Source organism: Ictidomys tridecemlineatus, chromosome X (assembly GCF_052094955.1).
Source record: "Ictidomys tridecemlineatus isolate mIctTri1 chromosome X, mIctTri1.hap1, whole genome shotgun sequence".
NCBI lineage: Eukaryota > Metazoa > Chordata > Mammalia > Rodentia > Sciuridae > Ictidomys > Ictidomys tridecemlineatus.
In genome coordinates this window covers 85288637-85307712 of record NC_135493.1, presented here as the reverse complement: position 1 = coordinate 85307712, position 19076 = coordinate 85288637, and the positions used below count along the sequence as shown (strand labels likewise).

Here is a 19076-nt window from a genome sequence, read left to right as displayed (position 1 = left end):
GCTCTACCACTGAGTCACATTCCCAGCTCTATTACAAGTAATTCTTTTAAAAAATATTTTTAGTTGTAGATGGACACAATACCTTTATTTATTTATTTTTTATGTGGTGCTGAGGATTGAACCCAGGGCCAGTGTTCTACCACTAAGCCACAACCCCAACCCTGCAAATAATTCTTATGAATAAAGATATAAAGTGCATATAAAGTGCACAGTTTTTAAGTATACAGTTGGATGTATTATCACAAGCATGAAAACACACTCTGTAGCTACCACCTAGGCTAAGATGTAGAAAGAACATAATTAGGACCTCAGCACCCTTCTCATTCCCTTCCCTAAATTTTTGCCATATGTAGAAATAATTATTATCCTCACTGCTAACATCATGGATTAACTAGCCTAATTTGTTCTCTTACAATTTATAAATAGAAATATGGAGTATATTCGGGGCTTCTTTTTCTCATTAGTACATTTATTATATTAATCTTTGTTGGATATGTGCAGGAAGGTCCTCTGGGTGGCCATGGACTAGTTTTCACCTCTTTGTTATTTGTAGTTCTTTTTTTCCCCTTGTACTGGGAATTGAACCCAGGGGTACTTAACCACTGAGTCGCATCCCCAGCCTTTCATATTTTTTGAGGCAGGGTCTCACTATGTTGCTGAGGCTGACCTCCAACTTGCAGTTATCCTGTCTCAGCCTTCTGAGCCACTGGGATTATGGGTGTGCACCATCACACTGACTCTTATTTATATTTCTTAAGAATAACTGTAGAATGTGCTGGGAATGTAATATCTGAGATAAGTGGGGAGCTAGTCAGAATAACCTGAACCCTGATCCAGTCCCCTCCTAGAAACAGGATGTCTTTCAATGGTTCATTTGCCCCCAACATAGAAAACACAGGACTGGCTGTTTTCTGAGGTCAGTTCACTATGGTGCAAGTGAGGCATATTCAGAAAACTCCATCTGCCCTGATCAGCTTTCCTGAGACTTGGGGTACCAACTCACAATGAATCCTAGGATTCTGTTGTCCCCTGATGCCTATCTAAAGAATAATCCCACTCCATATAACTTTTGTGAACAATTGCACATGATTCAAATTGGTAACAAGTGAAGAGTGAACCTGCATTACAACAAGCAGGTGTATTTCATTACTTTTGGTCACCATACAGCATTTCATTGAATGACTGTGCCACAGTTTACTCATTCTACTGGTAATGGACATTTGGATTTTTTCCATGAATTAGTATTAGAAACAGTGCTTCTTTGAGTATCCCTGGACTTGTTTCCTAGAGCACATGTGCACAATTTTCTGTGAGTACCTAGGGAAGGAGCTTCTGGGTCATAGTGTATACAAATCATTAACTTTAGTAAATCATGCCATGTGTTTTTCAAGTGATTATACCAGGTTACATTCCTACTAATGGGACATGAGAATTCCCATTTCAATGCAACATTATGGTGCATTAGTCTGCTTAATTATACCTTTTCTGGCAAGTACATACAGGTGTCTCAGTGTAGCTTAAATTTTCATTTCCCGAGTGCTAATAAGATTGAATACATTGCAATGTATCTGAGTGCCAAGGACAAGTACATTTTCTTCTGTTCATAGATCACTTGGTTCTCATTTTTAAGGAAGTACCTACTCACTTCTCTTGTCTGCTCTTTTGTGTTGTGTATTTCTTACAGATAGGACAGTGGTTGTTCTCTTCATGAATATTGCAGGTGATCTCCCTTAATGGCTTGCCTTTTCACTGTTACCCTTTCAATCTTGTAACACTCCAAGTCTCTCCTTTTATGAGTGCTTTTCAATTTAGACTTATGAACACATTTTCTATATTATTGTTTTATTTTGCTGAATCCAGTCTGATGTTGCCCCCAAAGAGACAGCATGTGCTGGGATGTGGCTCAGTAGCAGAGTGCTTGCTTAGCATGTGCAAGGAAGGGGGTTCAATGTTCAGCACCACAAAAAAAAAAGGCAGCAGGGGAATTCCTACAAAGGGAGTGCCCCAATTGTCTTGCTATGGGGCCTGTTGGGATTGTAATGAAAGAAGCACTAAAAAGCCAGATGATCATTCCTGAGCATCTATTAAAACTTACAGAGTGGGCTTCAGCATCATGACAATGAGAGACAGGGATGTCCTACCTAGCTTGATTTGTCTGCAGTGAGGGGGACATGAGGATTTAAGGATTTGGGCCACCACATAAACCAGTTTATCAGTGCCTGGGAATGTTCAAGGCACCAGTTTGGGCTCAAACTTGCAGGAAAATACCTACAGCTGTCTGGGTTACAGAGTAGTCAAGACACAGAAAGGGGAGGGGTGATTAGGTGACCCTACAGTTATATGGACACTTTATTGTGTCACTTTTTACATTAGATTTATATTTTACCTGCATGTATTAGGGGATAAATTTCATTTTACCCCATATAGACATCTAATAATCCATTTACATTTATTGAAAAGATCATACTCTTGGGCTGGGGTTGTTGTTCAGAGGTAGAGTGCTCAGCTAGCATGCATGAGGCCCTGGGTTCCATCCTCAACACCACATAAAAATAAAATAAAGGTGTTGTGTCCACTTACAATTAAAAAAATTAAATATTAAAAAAAGAAAAGATCATACTCTCTCCATTGTTTTGCTATGCCAACTGTCATAAGTCAGCTGTCTGTACATGTTTGGATTCTTTTTTTTTCCCACCAGACTGTCTATCCTTGTGCTAATATTGCATCATTTTAAATACTCTATTGCCAGATGTGGTAGTGCATGCCTGTAATCTCAGTGGCTCAGGAGGCTGAGGCAGGAGGATCTCACGTTCACAGCCAGCCTTAGCTAAGCAAGGCCTTAACCAACTTAATGAGACTATCTCAAAATAAAGAAAAGGGGCTGGGGATGTAGCTCAGTGGTTAAGCTACATTCCTGGTGCCAAATCCCTAGTACAAAAACAAACAAAAAGCCCTCTATTTCTTAGTGGAATAGTTTTGCTCTCATGATTTGTGATTTTCATACAAAGTAGGTCACTAACTTGATATGAAATAGATATTGTGTATTGTCATCATGAGGACTGGGGAACCCAGTTAGAAGTTCTCCTGTGTTCTTATCACCTGGTGGTCAGCATTTTAGAATAAAAGGAATGTGCCATTACAGGGACTAGTGAAATTTGAGGATGTGGCTGTGGATTTCACTCAGGAGGAGTGGCAGTACCTGAACCCTCTGCAGAGGACCTTATACCGAGATGTGATGCTAGAGACCTACAGCAACCTGGTCTCCGTGGGTAAGAATGGCTTCCTCAGGTAATTTTGCTGTTTATGATTACTGCATCAAATGGAGGACATTTTGTTTCTCAATTTCCCACTTTTCTTTCCTGAAAAGGTATTTGAGAACTAAAAATCCAGGTTAAATGGTTTGACATTACCATTATGTCAAGCAACAGGTTCCCTTGTGCTGTCACCAAACTGAAACTTCTTTTGTCTTGGCTCTGAAGAATTATACCAAGAAGCTATCTGTCATTTGTCATTAACAGGGCAACAGGTTTGTAAACCAGACCTCATCCTCAAGTTGGAGGTGGAAGAGCTATGCCCAGCAGAAGACAGAATTCCAATTTGGAGCTTTCCAGGTAAATAGGATTGACTAAGGCTCTGAACACGAGGCCCTAGCCTATAAATTCTCATGAAAGGGCTTCCAAGAATGTCCTAGGATAAAATTGTGACCATTTGATGCTGTTGGATGGGGATAGGAACACCACAGATATAAGATTGATAGCCCTAACCCTGTCCCCACACGCCACATTGCTCTTGTTAAGTTGGTACTCCCCAGCAAGTTTCTGCACAATTCCTTTTATATGTAAGTATCTTTTAAATGCTGTCACTCCCTGGCACTACCTTTTCTATGATACTCACGCATCACTGACTTATCTGCCAGGCCCACATTAGTCACAGGCCTGGATACTAATGCTAATTCCATATTGGATTCTCCAGTTCATACTTGTTGTTTGACTTAGGTATTTCCTGTCAGACTTGATATTCTAAAATATCTTGATTTTTTTTTTTTTTTTGGTATTTAGGGTTTGAACCAAGGGCTTTGTGCATGCTAGATAAGTGCTTTACCACTGAGCTCCTTGATTATCTGTTTGTTAAAATAATAAGATATAATTCACTATTACAAAATTTAGCCTTTTCAAATGTTCAGTGGTTTTTAGTATATTCAGAATTGTGCAACCATCACTAGTAATGCTAGAACATTTTCATTGTCTCTAAAAAACCCCTTTTCTTTCTTTTTTCATGTGTGGTACATGGGGATTGATCCCCAGGGCCTTGTGCATGTGAGGCAAGCGCTCTACCAACTGAGCTATATCCTCAGCCCATGAAACCCCTATTCTTAACACTCACTCTCCATTCCCTCTTTTCCCCATTTGCTGGTAACCTCTAATCTACTTTCTGCCTCTATGGTTTTGCCTACTCTGGATATTTCATATAAATGGAATCATATAAAATATGGCCTTTTATGTCTGGTTTCTTTCATGTGACCTGTTTTTAAGGTTCATTCACATTACAGCATGAACCAGCACTTTATTTTTTACACAAGAATAATATTCCATTGTATGTATGGACCACATTATTTATTCATTTGTTGAACATTTTTGTGGTTTCTACTTTTTGCTTATAACATTTATTTGCACTTTTTTTTGTGGTGACGTATGTTCTCATTTGAGCAGATACATAGCAATGGAACTGTTGTACCCTGTGATAATAGTATGTTTCCTCAAAACTTTTGCCCATTAGCTTTAATATTCACTGATGATTCTTGCCTGAAGCAGTTATTAATGTTTATTTTTTTCACTATTACCATCCATTACTGTCATTATTCATTTTTGTGTTCAAACTGTGTTCAGTTTGGCTAGCAGAATTCTTTTCAGGGTAGTTCCCCTGTCCTTTCCCCATGTCCTTATCATTCTTGGAGCACTTGCTTACATTCTAGCACAAATACACATTCTACATCACCTTTCTGTTTTAGTCCTGAAATCAGCAACTTCTGCAAGGATCTTTTGTTCCTCTTAATGGGATTGGTACTTAAAAATCTGCACCAGGAGCTGGGTGTGCTTATAGTTATTCATTCTCTTACCTATAGATTCCCCTTCATCTCTTTTTTCCATTTGTTGTTTTAAGCAACTAGGTGATTTGTTCTTTAGTATTATGGATTCTGGATTTTTCTGTTAAATACCCCATGGTGGTATTTGACATAATCTACTCTCCCCAGTTATTCCTTTCAGTTGGTAGATCTAGAAGCTGGATCATATTTGGAAGATTTAAAAATTTCTGCTAGGAGGCATGTTATGCATGGTTATCTGTAACTACCAGTTATTGGTGATTACTGCTCAGACCCATTAGTTCATTAATGGCTGCAAAATGGTGATGTTTTCATTCTGTCATTTTCTTGATGGAATGCTTATATAGAGATTTTGCCCTGCATATATTATTTGTATACCACGAGCTACATATTATTCAGAAAAGATGGGCTAAGTGACTTTTTTAAAGTTTGAAATGAGTTGATTTTATAGCTTAATTCAAAGGTAAATTTGCCCTTTTTAATGTATCATTCTCAGACTTAAGGATTTAAATATTTTTTTATTTCTTAATCAATTGCCTTATTATCCTTATTAGGAGTCAAAACTATCCTGTGTTTGGCTGGTAGAAACTCTTTCAACTTGGCCCCCAAGCCTTTGGTATTGTCCTTCCTTTCTGGTGCTACAAGTTCATGGCTCATTCTGTATATTCCCTGTCTCTGATTTGGAATTGACCATTTCTTCTAGGGAGCCCTAGATCTTTTTAGTTTTTAATACCACAGCATGGATGTTAGGGAATCATTTCTAGGCCTTTTCACTGACAGAGTTAAGAACTATTTATAAGATTTTTTTAAAGAAAAAAATACCTCATGTATTCAAAAATGATACTTCCAAATGAAATTCTGGACTTAAGTTTTTAATTTATTCATTTTATATCTGATGGTTAATATTGTAGTATTAATCTGAGACTGTTGTATGTGTATACTGAGTCAAATTAATTCATGTTGATGAACTGAGAATCAAGACATTTCTGTCTGGTCTTTAGGAAAGGCAGACAAAAAGGATGTTTACTGTTATTAGGAATTATTTTATATTGTTTTTCTTTAAGATTCTATAAAACATTTAAAAATATTTACTTAGTTCCAAGGTCAAATCTAGAAAACACAGTATATTCAGAGTAATCTAGCTTCTTTCTTCATCTTACGTCCTCCCTTCCTCCTTCCATTTCCTTTAGTGAAATTTAAAGGGTTATCCTTCCATCATTTTTAACAATATGAGCATATATTAATATACATTCATATTCATTTCTTTCCTTAAAAAATGGTAGCATACTGGGCTGGGGATGTGGCTCAAGCAGTAGTGCGCTCGCCTGGCATGTGTGCAGCCTGGGCTCAATCCTCAGCACCACATACAAAGAAAGATGTTGTGTCTGCTGAAAACTAAAAAATAAATATTAAAATTTTTTTTTCTCTCTCTCTCTTTAAAAAAATGGTAGCATACTATGTAGTTTTGTCTACCTTCTTTTTCACACATTCAGGAACATGATAAATATATAAAGATACTCCTTATTTCTTTTTATAGTAATGTAATGGCTCTTTATATATATATATATATATATATTTTTTTTTTTCGGTACCAGAGATTGAACTCAAGGGCACTCAACCACTGACCCACATCCCAAGCCCTGTTTTCTATTTTATTTAGAGACAGGGTCTCACTGAGTTGCTTAGTGCCTTGCTTTTGCTGAGGCTGGCTTTGAACTTGGGATCCTCCTGCCTCAGCCCCCCAGCTGCTGGGATTACAGGCATGTGCCACCGTGCCCGGCTGGAGTAAAACTTTTAAAACAGTTCCTTTGTGCAGTGTAAGATTTCACATGTAATTGGATCCTCCCATTATTCATTTGAGTACGTACTGTTACAATTTGTAATAGGTGGAAAAGTGATAGAAATAGATTAGGTCACTTGCCTAAGGCCACTCATTAAGTGAAAGTCTGAGCTAGGATTTGTTCATTGACTAGAGAGCTTATTACTATCAGGGATAAGAAGCGAGGCTTAACATGCAGAGTTAAGTTGGCAGGAAAATAGGCCAGCTCTCAAGGAAGTTAGAGGAGACTTCCCATCTCAAATCTCCATGTTCAGAAAGCTCAAGGGCGAGGGAAGCTCTTATAAGAAGAGGCAAAGAAAAAGGCAGGAAATGTATATAAGCAGATTTAGTTAGCCATAGAACCTGTCAGTCTCAACTTCCTTGGCATCTTTTCTCTGTGGGAGGAAGTTCAGAAGTTAAAAAAGTTTGTAGCTGTTTTAACAGCTATTTTCAGGGGGCTGTTTCAGCTGGGTGTGGTGGCACATGCCTGCAATCCCAGGTGCTGGAAGCTGAGGTAGGAGGATCAAGAGTTCAAAGCTAGCCTCAGCAACAATAAGGTGCTGAACAACTCAGTGAGACCCTGTCTCTAAATAAAATACAAAATAAGGCTGGGGATATTGCTCCGTGGTCGAGTGCCCCTGAGTTCAATCCCCAGTACCCTGCCAAAGGGGGAGGCTATTTGAATTCCTGCAGGCAAAGCAAGTTATCAGGAAGTTTCCCTTAATTTCAGAAGGAGTCTATTTCAAATCTCCCATTAAGTTCATCCCCTTAATCTTGAGAGAATTGGGGCTCCATGCTATCTGGCTGGCAGTCCATTGTTGGATTGGTGTGCAAATCACATCAAGGGACTTGAACATAAGGAGTTAGATGCTTATTTCTGAAATAGTCTGAAATATTTAATAGTTCTACTTGGGGGAAGGGCTTTAGTGTTAGCTCACATAAGAGTGTAAGAACTCCCTTTCCATAACCTCCCCCATTTATTTTTGGTAGGGTTTGACAAGTAGCTCCATGTGATCTACCCGCCCCCTGCCACCATCTCTGAAAAATTTTCTCTGAAGACATTGTGGATTACTTGCAAAGCATCTTTGTCCTACGCTGCAGGAGCCTTGTCTCATTTGATCTGAGTGGTCTCATGTAGGAGGGGAAATGACAGTTTATGAGTCAGTGTCACAAGACCCCTTTTTGCCAATTTTAAGCAATGGAAGGTTTTTGGAAAGATTAGCTCTTAGGCTGGAAAAATACCAAACATTAATAATCCAGTTTATATAATTTGGACTAATAAACACAATTTCTTTAGTTCTAAACTTTTTCTCCAAAGAAAACCAACTTGTCTGTAGAAAAACAAAAGCAGTTCAGTCATATCTGCACTGAAAAATGCCTATTAGATAGTCTTTCTTATCTAAATAAAGGATAATCATTATCTAGGTAAAATTTAACATTACATTTCATAACAACTCTAGAATTTAGATACATTCCATAGAACCCTAGGAATGTTGAATACAGTCTACAAGAATTCATGTCATTATTTCAAAATACATATATGTTCAAATGTTATTTGCAAAATAATTCACAATGTGAACAGTACAACTGAAAATTAAAATAATCAGAAGTCATACTTACCCTGTATCAAAATATTCAACCTTAAATTTGTCTTAAAATGAAGGATGAATAAAGCAGGATTGCCCCTTATCAACTTTAGAGATCATGGCTCACTATGACTACAGGCAATCTATAAGGTGTTATTAGAGTACTTAGCAAAATAATTTAGTTTTATTTATAACATGTAAATATATCATGATTTATAACATCCCATCATTATAAAAATACTAGTTCATTTAAGCAAGAAGAGACTGGGAGCCAGGCAAAGTGGTGCATGCCTATAATCTCAGTGGCTCAGGAGGCTGAGGCAGGAGGATGGCAAGTTCAAAGCCAGCTTCAGCAACTTAATGAGGCCCTAAGCAAATTAGCAAAATTGTCTCAAAATAAAAATAATAAAAAGGGATGGGGATGTGGCTCAGTGGTTACATGCCCCTGGGTTCAATTTCTGGTACGAAAAACAAAACAACAGCAATAACAAAAAACTCAACTAGGAAAAAGAGATTTGATTAAACTCAAATTCTTATAAGACTTAATTTTTTTTTCTTATAAGCAATCAGAAATCTAATAAAATCAGCTGAAAACCTTGGAAATTATCCAAGATTATTTGGATATTTGTTCTTTAAGCCAGTTCTTTGTAAACTTTGCTAAGAGTGGACTATTATTCTAAGAAATACTTGAAGTTCCTCTAGAATTTAAACATTAATCAAGCAAACAAGAAAGTGAACAATATTTTTAAAAAATTTTTCATATCAAATATTCTCATTTGTAACAAAATAGGTGTGCTCTGACTGCTGGTACTATCTAATAGAGTACAAGTTTTCATCTAGTGAACATTACTTTGGAAAAAATAGCAGACATTTTAATCTAATATTCATTTTGTTTTTGTTTTGTTTTGAGTACCAGGGATGAGCCCAGGGGTGCTTAGCCACTAAGGTATATCCCCAGCCCTTTTTACATTTTATTTAGAGATAGGGTCCCCCATTGACCACCCCATCCCAGCCATAGGGCCTTGCTTGATGCTGAGGCTAGCTTTGAACTCATAATCCTCCTGCTTCAGTCTCATGAACCATTGGGATTACAGGCATGCGCCACTTCATCCAGCTATTTATTGTTTCAAAAATCTTGTAACTGATAGAAGAGATACACATCAAACCTAAAACATCTTCCAAGCTAAAATTCTGACTTAAAAAGTAAAATTATTATCCTGTGTCTTTAGATAATTAATAGTGGAGAAAATAAAATACATTCAAAATAATGGAGATCCTGAAGAAAAGAGGTATGATGACATATTAGAAATATAGATCTACATTTATTGTTATATCTTTTTAGTAAAAATTTCTGAAACATTTAATAATACAAACTAGATTTTCAACATAAAATATGGTGTAAAATCCACTTCACAGCTTTGAGGGACACTTTTGAAGAAGGCAGTAAAAAAAAATCTTGCTGATGAGAACTATAAAACCCCGGCAATTTGTACAGAAAATACAGAAACACAAATGGAAATTACCTGAGGTGTTCTATATGCAATACCATACAAATTCATTTTTTTACTCTAGGTTAGCGAAGAGACTAATGTTAGTTCAGAGAATTGTAAACAGGCTTTTAGTCTGTTTTTACTGAAGGCTAATTAACATCAGTTTTATTTTTAATAATCTTGAATTTAGGGCCTGGATATCAACATGAATCTTTAGGAGGAAGTTGTAAAAAGAAACTGAAAAGAGACAAACAGGTTTTAAAAGCAAATGTCTAAAAACTGATAAACATTAAATGTTTCATATCCAATATAAATAATATAATAAATTATGGAAATGTATACAACATTTAGGTTACTGAATGAAGGTACAGACAGACCAATAGTTAATTTTTAAGACTACTGCTAAAGGGCTGTGGAAGAGTGCTTGCCTAGTATGAGTAAAGCTCTAGGTTCAATCCTTAGCACAGCATAAAAATAAACAATTAAAATAAAGACATCCTGTTCATCTACAACTAGGAAGAAACTTTTTAAGGAGCGTTGCTAAAATTTATGATCAATTTACAACAAATATTCCATGATTTATAAATACTCGTGATTTATTTATCCTTATAAAATGATATTATTCCAGAAATTAGAAACCATGCATAGATACTTAGCATTTTAAGTCATGTGTTACCAAATAAAATTAAATTCCTTAATTTTAAGAATTCTGTCAATATATTTTTATTTAAAATTATTTATGCTTAATTTTAAACCTTTTAGGTCTCTGTTCAAACTCTATCTAGATATTTTTAATGCTTAGGTTCACTTGTGAAGTTTCAAATCTATTGATCAATATTTTAGATAAACCATGGATATCATACAGAGATAAAGGGGTTCCATATTTAGCAAAAGAAAACAAAATTTCTGAGGTATGAAAACCCTAAGATTTCAAATTCTTAATTCAGGGTTTCCTTATAAAAAGAAAACTATTTAAAAATCTGCATTTTAAAAGAATTCAATCTAAGCAAAGGATAGGAAAATAGCATAGCTCATTTATTACAAAGAAGCAGATAAGCTCTTCCAGTTTTTGTCGGAGTGTTGACATTAGGTCACATAAACATTTTTGGTCAATCATCACTTCTACTTAGAAAAGCTTTCATTAATGGATTTACAGCAAAACAAAGGATTAAAAAAAAACCTTAGACAAATATCCCAACTGATTAGGAGGCCAGAAAAAAATGATTTATCAGATTTTAAAGACATCTATGTTAGTTAGCTTTTTGTCACTGTGACTTAAATACTTGTCAGTAACAACTTTTATTTTGGTTCACAGTTTCATGGTCAGTCCACTCCATGATCTGGGCGATGTGAGGCAGAACGTCATGGCAGAAGGGGCCAGCCAGAGGAAAGCTGTTTGGCTCATGGCAGCTAGGAAGCAGAGAGAGCAAGGGGATGAGGCTTCAGGGAAGATAAACTCTTCCAGGGCATACCCCCACTGACCACCCCATCCCAGCCACACACCATCTGCCCACAGTTTCCAAGCAATTGGTCCATTCAAAAGCTCTTAGCTGTGAGCCTCTGTAAAAAGCAAAAGCAAGTTACATATGACTAATATATAATGTTAGAGTAAACATTCTCAAGCCTGCATCTTCAAATGTTTCTAAATTTATTCTACAAACAAGTTCCAAAGGCTTTTGAATCACATGGTCATGTTACTTACAGCAACAACCCCAGTTTTTGGTATGTACTTCTGTGTGTGTTAGGTTTTCATTGCTATAACCAAAATACCTGGCTCATAGTATCAGAGGTTCAGTTCATAGTGGACTGACTCCATTGCTCTGGGACCATGATGAGGCATGGTTGAAGAGATTGGTTGAGGAATACTGCTCTTCTCATGATGGCCAGAATACAGAGAGAGCAAAGGAAGGGGCTTAAGGGAAGATGAACTCTTCCAGGGCATGCCCTAACTAATGCACCCACTCCAGCCATGCCCCGCTTTCCCATGGTTACCAGGAAGTTAGTCCATTCAAATTAGGTTACAGCTATTCTAATCTAAACATTTCTTCTATGAATATTCCTGCATTAACAGAGGACCTTTTGGAAGACAACTCATATCCAAATCTTAACAAAAGCCTTACTATCAATAAGTTCAAATTAACTTGTCACAGATTTACTAAAGTGTGAATCAAAAGGATTTGGGGTAACTTATAGGTTATAAATTATGTTACTTATCTATAAGCCACTTCAGTACCATGCAAATAAATAATATATAAGCAGGTGCACACAAGAAAATCTCAAAATTTAAAATTTATATTTGCCATTTTAAAAGTCTGACTGTTATCTGATATAGCTTTAAGCAGTCTGCAAATCTTAATTTTGCATTTTCAGTTGAGGCCAGGTAGAAAATTTACATCTCAAAGACTCAGACCAACAAACTGGAATAACCAATTTCTTACTGGGGTGGAGGGACCCTTAGATAAAATTAAAAAACCTTTAATCAAAACAAAATTTATAACTTAAGCATGCAGAATTTTAAAAAGTAAACTCATGAGTTCAAATTAAAGTGGATCTTTTTTTGGATGGGGGTACCAGGGATTGAATTCTGGGCACTAGACCAATGAGCCACATCCCCAGCTCTACTTTGTATTTAGAGACAGGGTCTCATCGAGTTGTTTAGCACCTTGCTTCTGCTGAGGCTGGCTTTGAACTTGTGATCCTCCTGCCTCAGCTTCTCCAGCTGCTGGGATTACAGGCATGTGCCACCATGCCCGGTTTGGATAGATTTTGATAGAGGCTTATCTGGTGAATGATACAAGGAGCTTGGGAAATGTTTTGGGTCAGTAAAGTGTACTTGGAAAAAAGCTCCTAAACACCTAGGGGTGAATGGGGCCGTTAAAGGTATAGATGTTCTTGCTGTCTAGGGGTGCTGGGTTCATTGTCTCCATTCAGCAAAGAAAAGGACACAGAAGAAGCAAGCAAGAAGTAGAGGAGACAGAGATACAGATAGACTTCTCTGAAGAAAAGTGGCCCCAGAACTGGGAATCTGGTGGGGGAGTTTTGGCCAGTTCTTTTTATGGTCTCTCGAATTTCCTCCTTTCCCTGTCTCTTCCTCTATCCATGCACCCCTCACTATTTCTGATTACTGCCCCCTCTGTCCACATGTCTGCTTTATTTTTTTCTTTTGGATCTCCTGCTTAGGAACATGATTACAGAAGTATCTGTCTGAATGGATCCCCCACTTGTGTCCAGGAGCACTTTCGTCAAGCAGGAAGTTGATCTCATTGGAAGACTCTCTTCCTGCTCTTTTGTTCTGGCCCTGCCCCCAGTCTTCTCACTCACCATCTTGCTCTGGCTGCCTATGCCCTTCTACACATCCCTCAAGGTGATCAGGATCTTCGTTATATGCACCTTCCAAAAGAGCTGCCCATAATTCCTTCCAACCCAGGAATTGCATATGCTCTTCTGAAATGGAATTCCCTATTTTAGTAGATTAATATGTTGCTGCAGACATCAGTGTTAGCCTGTTAAGCCAATCACCAAGTAACCAATATATAAAACAGTTACATTAACTCAGCATGCATTTTTAGATATATAAGCAATGCTATAATCTTTTTCCAAATCAAAACCCAACCTAAAAGAGCTCTCCAAACAAACCAATAGAATTGCTGGGAAATTTTCATCTTTCAAATTTAACCTTGTCAACCAATACCCTGCAACCAAATGGCTTATCTAAGCGTCAACACAAAATGACTCACTCAAGGTCCAAAGACTCAAAGAGCGAAAATAAAGTTCTCTGTGTGCACCCTGATGAGGACAACCAATGGGAACCTGGCATTTGCCAAACTAACCTTTTTTTCCCTTACCAACAAATAATTTTTAGTGCTTGAGGCTATAGCAAGATATGTGGGAGAATGTGAGTTGGGGGGTTGTGGGGGGCATGAATCCCAGGATATAAAAGTGTCTCTAGGTGGCTTCTGGGATTTTCCTTGAAATTCTTACTGTAGGTTTGGCAAGTCTTGAGTGGTCGAGCTCCCTCCTCCTTATGGATCCTTATGGATCACTGCAAGCTTGAGCTATGTTGCTCAAGGGATGATCCTTGTTGTCAGTTCACTGCTCCACAAATGCTTAGAGTCATGCTGGCGAGTAAATAGCCAACATTGAAGGAAGAGACATTTTCTATCTCAAATCTCCATTTTCAGAAAACTCAAGGGTAAGGAAAGCTTTTATAAGAGGCAAAGTGGGACAAAAGGCAGGAAACATATATCTGCAGATTTAGTTAGCCAGAGAATCTGACATCAGCTGGAGGGAGTTTTTATTTTATGTATGAGGAAGTTCAGAAGTTATAACAATTTGGAGCTTTAATATCAAAGGAGACTGTTTTGAATCTTAGAGACAAACAAGTTATCAGGAAGTTGCCTTTAATTTCAGAGGAAATCTGTTTTTTTAAACACTTTTGTTTTTATTTATTTATTTTTATGTGGTGCTGAAGATTGAACCCAGTGCCTCATGCATGCTAGCCAAGGGCTCCACCACTGAGCCACAACCCCAGCCCTTCAGAGAAAGTCTGTTTTAAGCCCATGATGGCATTCTGCTTCTGAACGCATAAGGAGGTTCAGATGCTGCAGACCTTGGGTGAAGCTTGGGTCCTTGTGAGTACATTTTACAAAGGGCTCTTCTGTGATTTTATATTAATCCCTGGCTAAAAACTAGTGCTTTGCTATCCAAAGAAAGGAAGTCATAGGAAGGAGAACCACAGCTACATGAACCATTTTAAAATCCATGACTATTATGACAAAGTGTTAGCATTATAGAATCTGAGCAGTAATATGAGCAGTTATAGTACTCTTTCAGCTTTTTTCCATGCTTGAAAATTTTCATGTTTTTTGGGAAAAGTGTAAAGAAAAAAGTAAGTTACAAAACATGATTTAAAAATATATAGGTATGCAAAAATCACAATATTTTAGTGATTTCAAGATACCACTAATGTTAAGACACATGACTAAGAAAGAAACATTGCCAGTAATTAATTATTGCTTGCAAGCTTGGGTTATCTGAGTTTAGACACGTTAAAATATGAAATACTGTGCATCTTGCAGTTGATGAAATATGAAAATATAGGCAAGGCTTTGAAGTTTTAACTACCTAAATGAGTGGTACAGATAACCAAATACATTAGAAATTATTAAAAATTTATGTTATATAGAAGAATCGGAGTAAAATTTTTGAAAAGACAGAATTGCCTCTTGAAAGTTATCTAGATTCTGAATATAGCAAAATATGGAGGACAGCAGGGTTGTGTGGGTATGGAACATGAGAAAGGATTTGGCATTAATAGTAAGTATTTTAAGAGGCAGTAGCTCACACAGGAGTAGAGATAATTGTGTTGAAGGACTGTGAATACAAGCTTGAATGGATATACTGGCAAACCCAAATTGGGCAATGATTTTTTAGAGTTTTGCTTTTTTTTCAGGCTAATTATTCAAGATTTTTCTGTCATTCACTGAGAATGTGAATTTGGTGTTGTTGTAAGACTTGAGTCTAGGAATTGCACTGTTGCATTTCTTCCTAGGTGGAAACAGGATAAGTCAGGTACAGTCCACATGACCATAATGTCCCGAGAGCTGATGTAAAAGTTGAGGCAAGAAACTGAGGTGTCAGGGTTAAGATGGATATTGGCAACAAAAAAGATAGTAGGTGGAAGTTTAGTAAAAGATTTTTTCCTAGGCTAGGGACTTTGCTAAAATGAGGTAAGAGTGTCATATAGCAGGGTATTTCTAAAGAAGGTCCATTCCCTAATTTCAGAGTATCAAGATGATTTATTGTACTTCTTTCTAGAAGTCTGCCAAGTTGTTGAAAAGATTGAGAGCCAGCATCAGGATGACCAAGATCAATGTCTCTTGATGCAAGTTGGATTCCCTGACAAGAAAATAATGACTACCAAGAATGGCCATGACTGTAATGAATTTGGAAATACTCTTCATCTGAGTACAAGTCTTGGTATTCCAATACAAAGACCTCATAAACTTGAAACATTTGGAAATGATATGATAGATAATGTAGACTTATTTAGAAGTGCTGTGGAAAAGAAACATGATAATGGGGGTGCAAAATTATTCTTCCATACCGAGTTTGAGAAATCAAATCCTGTAGTGAAGCCCTATGGATATAAAGAATGCGGGAAAGTCCTCAGGCGAAAGAAAGGTCTTAGTCTTCATCAGAGAATTAAAAATGGAGAGAAACCATTTGAATGTACTGCATGTCGGAAAACCTTCAGCAAGAAGTCACACCTCATTGTCCACTGGAGGACTCATACAGGGGAGAAACCATTTGCATGCACCGAATGTGGAAAAGCTTTTAGCCAAAAATCTCAGCTAATTATACACCTCAGAACTCATACAGGAGAGAGACCCTTTGAGTGTCCTGAGTGTGGGAAAGCCTTCAGAGAAAAGTCAACTGTCATTATACATTACAGGACTCATACAGGAGAGAAACCTTATGAATGCAATGAATGTGGAAAAGCCTTCACTCAGAAGTCAAACCTTATCGTTCATCAGAAAACCCACACAGGAGAGAAAACCTATGAATGCACTAAATGTGGGGAATCTTTCATCCAGAAGCTTGATCTGATTATACACCACAGCACTCACACAGGGAAAAAACCCCATGAATGCCATGAATGCAAGAAAACATTCAGTGACAAGTCCACCCTCATTACGCACCAGAGAACTCACACAGGAGAGAAGCCCCATAAATGTACTGAATGTGGGAAGTCTTTCAATGAGAAGTCGACCCTCATTGTACATCAGAGGACACATACAGGAGAGAAGCCCTATGAATGTGACGTGTGTGGAAAAACCTTTACCCAAAAGTCAAATCTGGGTGTGCATCAGAGAACTCACTCTGGAGAGAAACCCTTTGAGTGTAATGAATGTGAGAAAGCCTTCTCCCAGAAGTCCTATCTCATGCTACATCAGAGAGGTCACACAGGGGAAAAGCCCTATGAATGCAATGAATGTGAAAAGGCATTTTCCCAGAAGTCCTATCTTATTATACACCAACGAACTCATACAGAAGAAAAACCCTATAAATGTAATGAGTGTGGCAAAGCCTTTCGAGAAAAGTCAAAGCTCATTATACATCAAAGAATTCATACAGGAGAAAAACCCTATGAATGTCCTGTATGTTGGAAAGCTTTTAGCCAGAAGTCCCAGCTCATAATCCATCAGCGAACACACACAGGAGAGAAACCCTATGCATGCACAGAGTGCGGCAAAGCCTTCAGGGAAAAGTCAACATTCACTGTCCATCAAAGGACTCACACTGGAGAGAAGCCCTATAAGTGTACAGAGTGTGGGAAAGCCTTTACCCAAAAATCTAACCTTATTGTACATCAGAGAACCCATACAGGAAAAAAGGCCCACGGAAGAGGCCAGACCCGGAAGTCAAAGCTCATGGCACACTAAGGAGTAAAGTGAGTGTCTGTTAGGTACCCCAAAGGAAAGTTGTATTAATTTAATATTTTAAATGTACTTCTGACTTCTGGTTTAAACACAGGGAGTAAAGATGGCCTTTCTTCTTTTCGTCTCAGTTTTCACCCAAGAGCAACAGGAGAAAAAGAAGCAAAAGTGTGAGCTCCATATGTGATAAAATTAGGAGACAACTGCTACCAGAGGCCTCCAGAGGCAGAGAAAACCAAGACCCAGTGCAGGGCCACAGATGAGAGGCAGCATTGGTTAGGACTCTTAGCAGAGGGTCGTGATACACTCCAAGGTACAGCACCACAGGCAGCTGTAACCATGGTAACAGAGTTCATGAGCAGGTAGGAGGCTTCCTAGACTATTTGGCATCTGAGGAGAAACAGGCAGGGGCCTCAACAAGGAGATACTCAGACAAGCCTTATTTACAGGAAGTAGCCTGTACTGATAGGAGGAATAGTTGTGGGCACCTTGGAGAAAAGAAGGGACTTTTCCTTGTGAAGAACCCATAGTATCTTCTGTTTAGTGACTTGGGAAAAGTAAAGTGAAAGAACTAACAAATGTGTGTGTGTGGAGCTCATTTGTTAGAAAAATTAATCTTCCTAGAATATATTCCTGGTATCTTCCCAACATGAACCTCCAGAGAATAGCAAGTCCAGGAAAAACTTTTCATTCAAAGAGAATATTTCACAGAAAATCAAAACCACAAATGTTTTCCAAGACATCAACTCAACTTCAAGATTGTCAAAATGATGAACACACAGAGGTGTTTGTTGATGCACTGTTTGTGAAAATATTGGAAGCTGTCCAAATGAAATCCCCAGATTCTGCTTCCTGAAATTGTGATGTATTTGTACAACAGATTCCTAAGTAGAAAAAAAATGATAAAGAAACTTGGATATCATTTATGTACCGATGTGGAGTAACCTCCAAATTATTAGGGAAGAAAAGCAAGGTGCAGCATAGTATGTCACGATGTGTATATAAAGAGGGAAAATGGTAAGTACATAATTGTATATACACAAACCATTTCTGAAAAGAGATACAAGATGCTGATAACCTTGATTCCCTTGGGGAAGGGGCAGTGGGTGCTGAGGGCAGGGAACTGGGAGGGAGATAGCTGTGTATCCTTTCATAGTTTTAGAAAATTGTATTATGTGGATGTACTGCCTTTTCAATGAACAAATAAAATTTTAAAAAGCATAATTTTGCTCTGTTGTAATGAAGTTGGAGTCAAGACATAGCTTATTGACATTTAATATCGATAAGCTCAATGTGGAATTTCTTTTTGTGACATTGCAGGTGAAACCTAGGGCCACAAGCATGATGTGACAAGTGCTCTAACTGATCTATGCTCCCAGCCGTGAAATTCAGTTGTTTTGAGTGGATAAACAGAATAATCAGACAGAACAATATTAAATTCCTAAAGCACATAAGCATTATTTTCCTGAGGGTGCCAAATAATTGATTCTCAGGCCAGCTGAGACCATACTACCTAAACCTAAAGTAATTGAGATTGGAACACATTTCTTCTTTAGTATGCACAGTGACATCTGTGAAAAGGTTCTGTGTTAATGCTCACCACAGTCTTTCCATATCTTGAAATGATTTAAATTGCCTCCC

General features: G+C 37.7%; 1 protein-coding gene across 15 annotated transcripts in view; it reads left to right on the top strand.

Moving 5' to 3' along the window:
• LOC120883658 (uncharacterized) overlaps positions 1–18659 on the top strand; it is a 36319-nt gene extending 17660 nt beyond the window's left edge. For 12 of the 15 annotated variants that reach the window (XM_040279769.2, XM_040279796.2, XM_078034815.1 and 9 more), the window contains 3 exons: positions 3143–3269; positions 3519–3611; positions 15814–18659. In XM_040279769.2, the coding sequence (XP_040135703.2) occupies positions 3143–3269; positions 3519–3611; positions 15814–17441 (1848 nt within the window). In that variant the 3' untranslated portion in view covers positions 17442–18659. Of the gene's footprint in view, positions 1–3142; positions 3289–3518; positions 3612–13180; positions 13361–14467; positions 14628–15813 lie in introns of those variants that run through there. The other 3 variants (XM_040279699.2, XM_078034819.1, XM_040279737.2) reach the window with 3 other exon arrangements.
• The last annotated feature ends 417 nt before the right edge of the window (positions 18660–19076 follow it).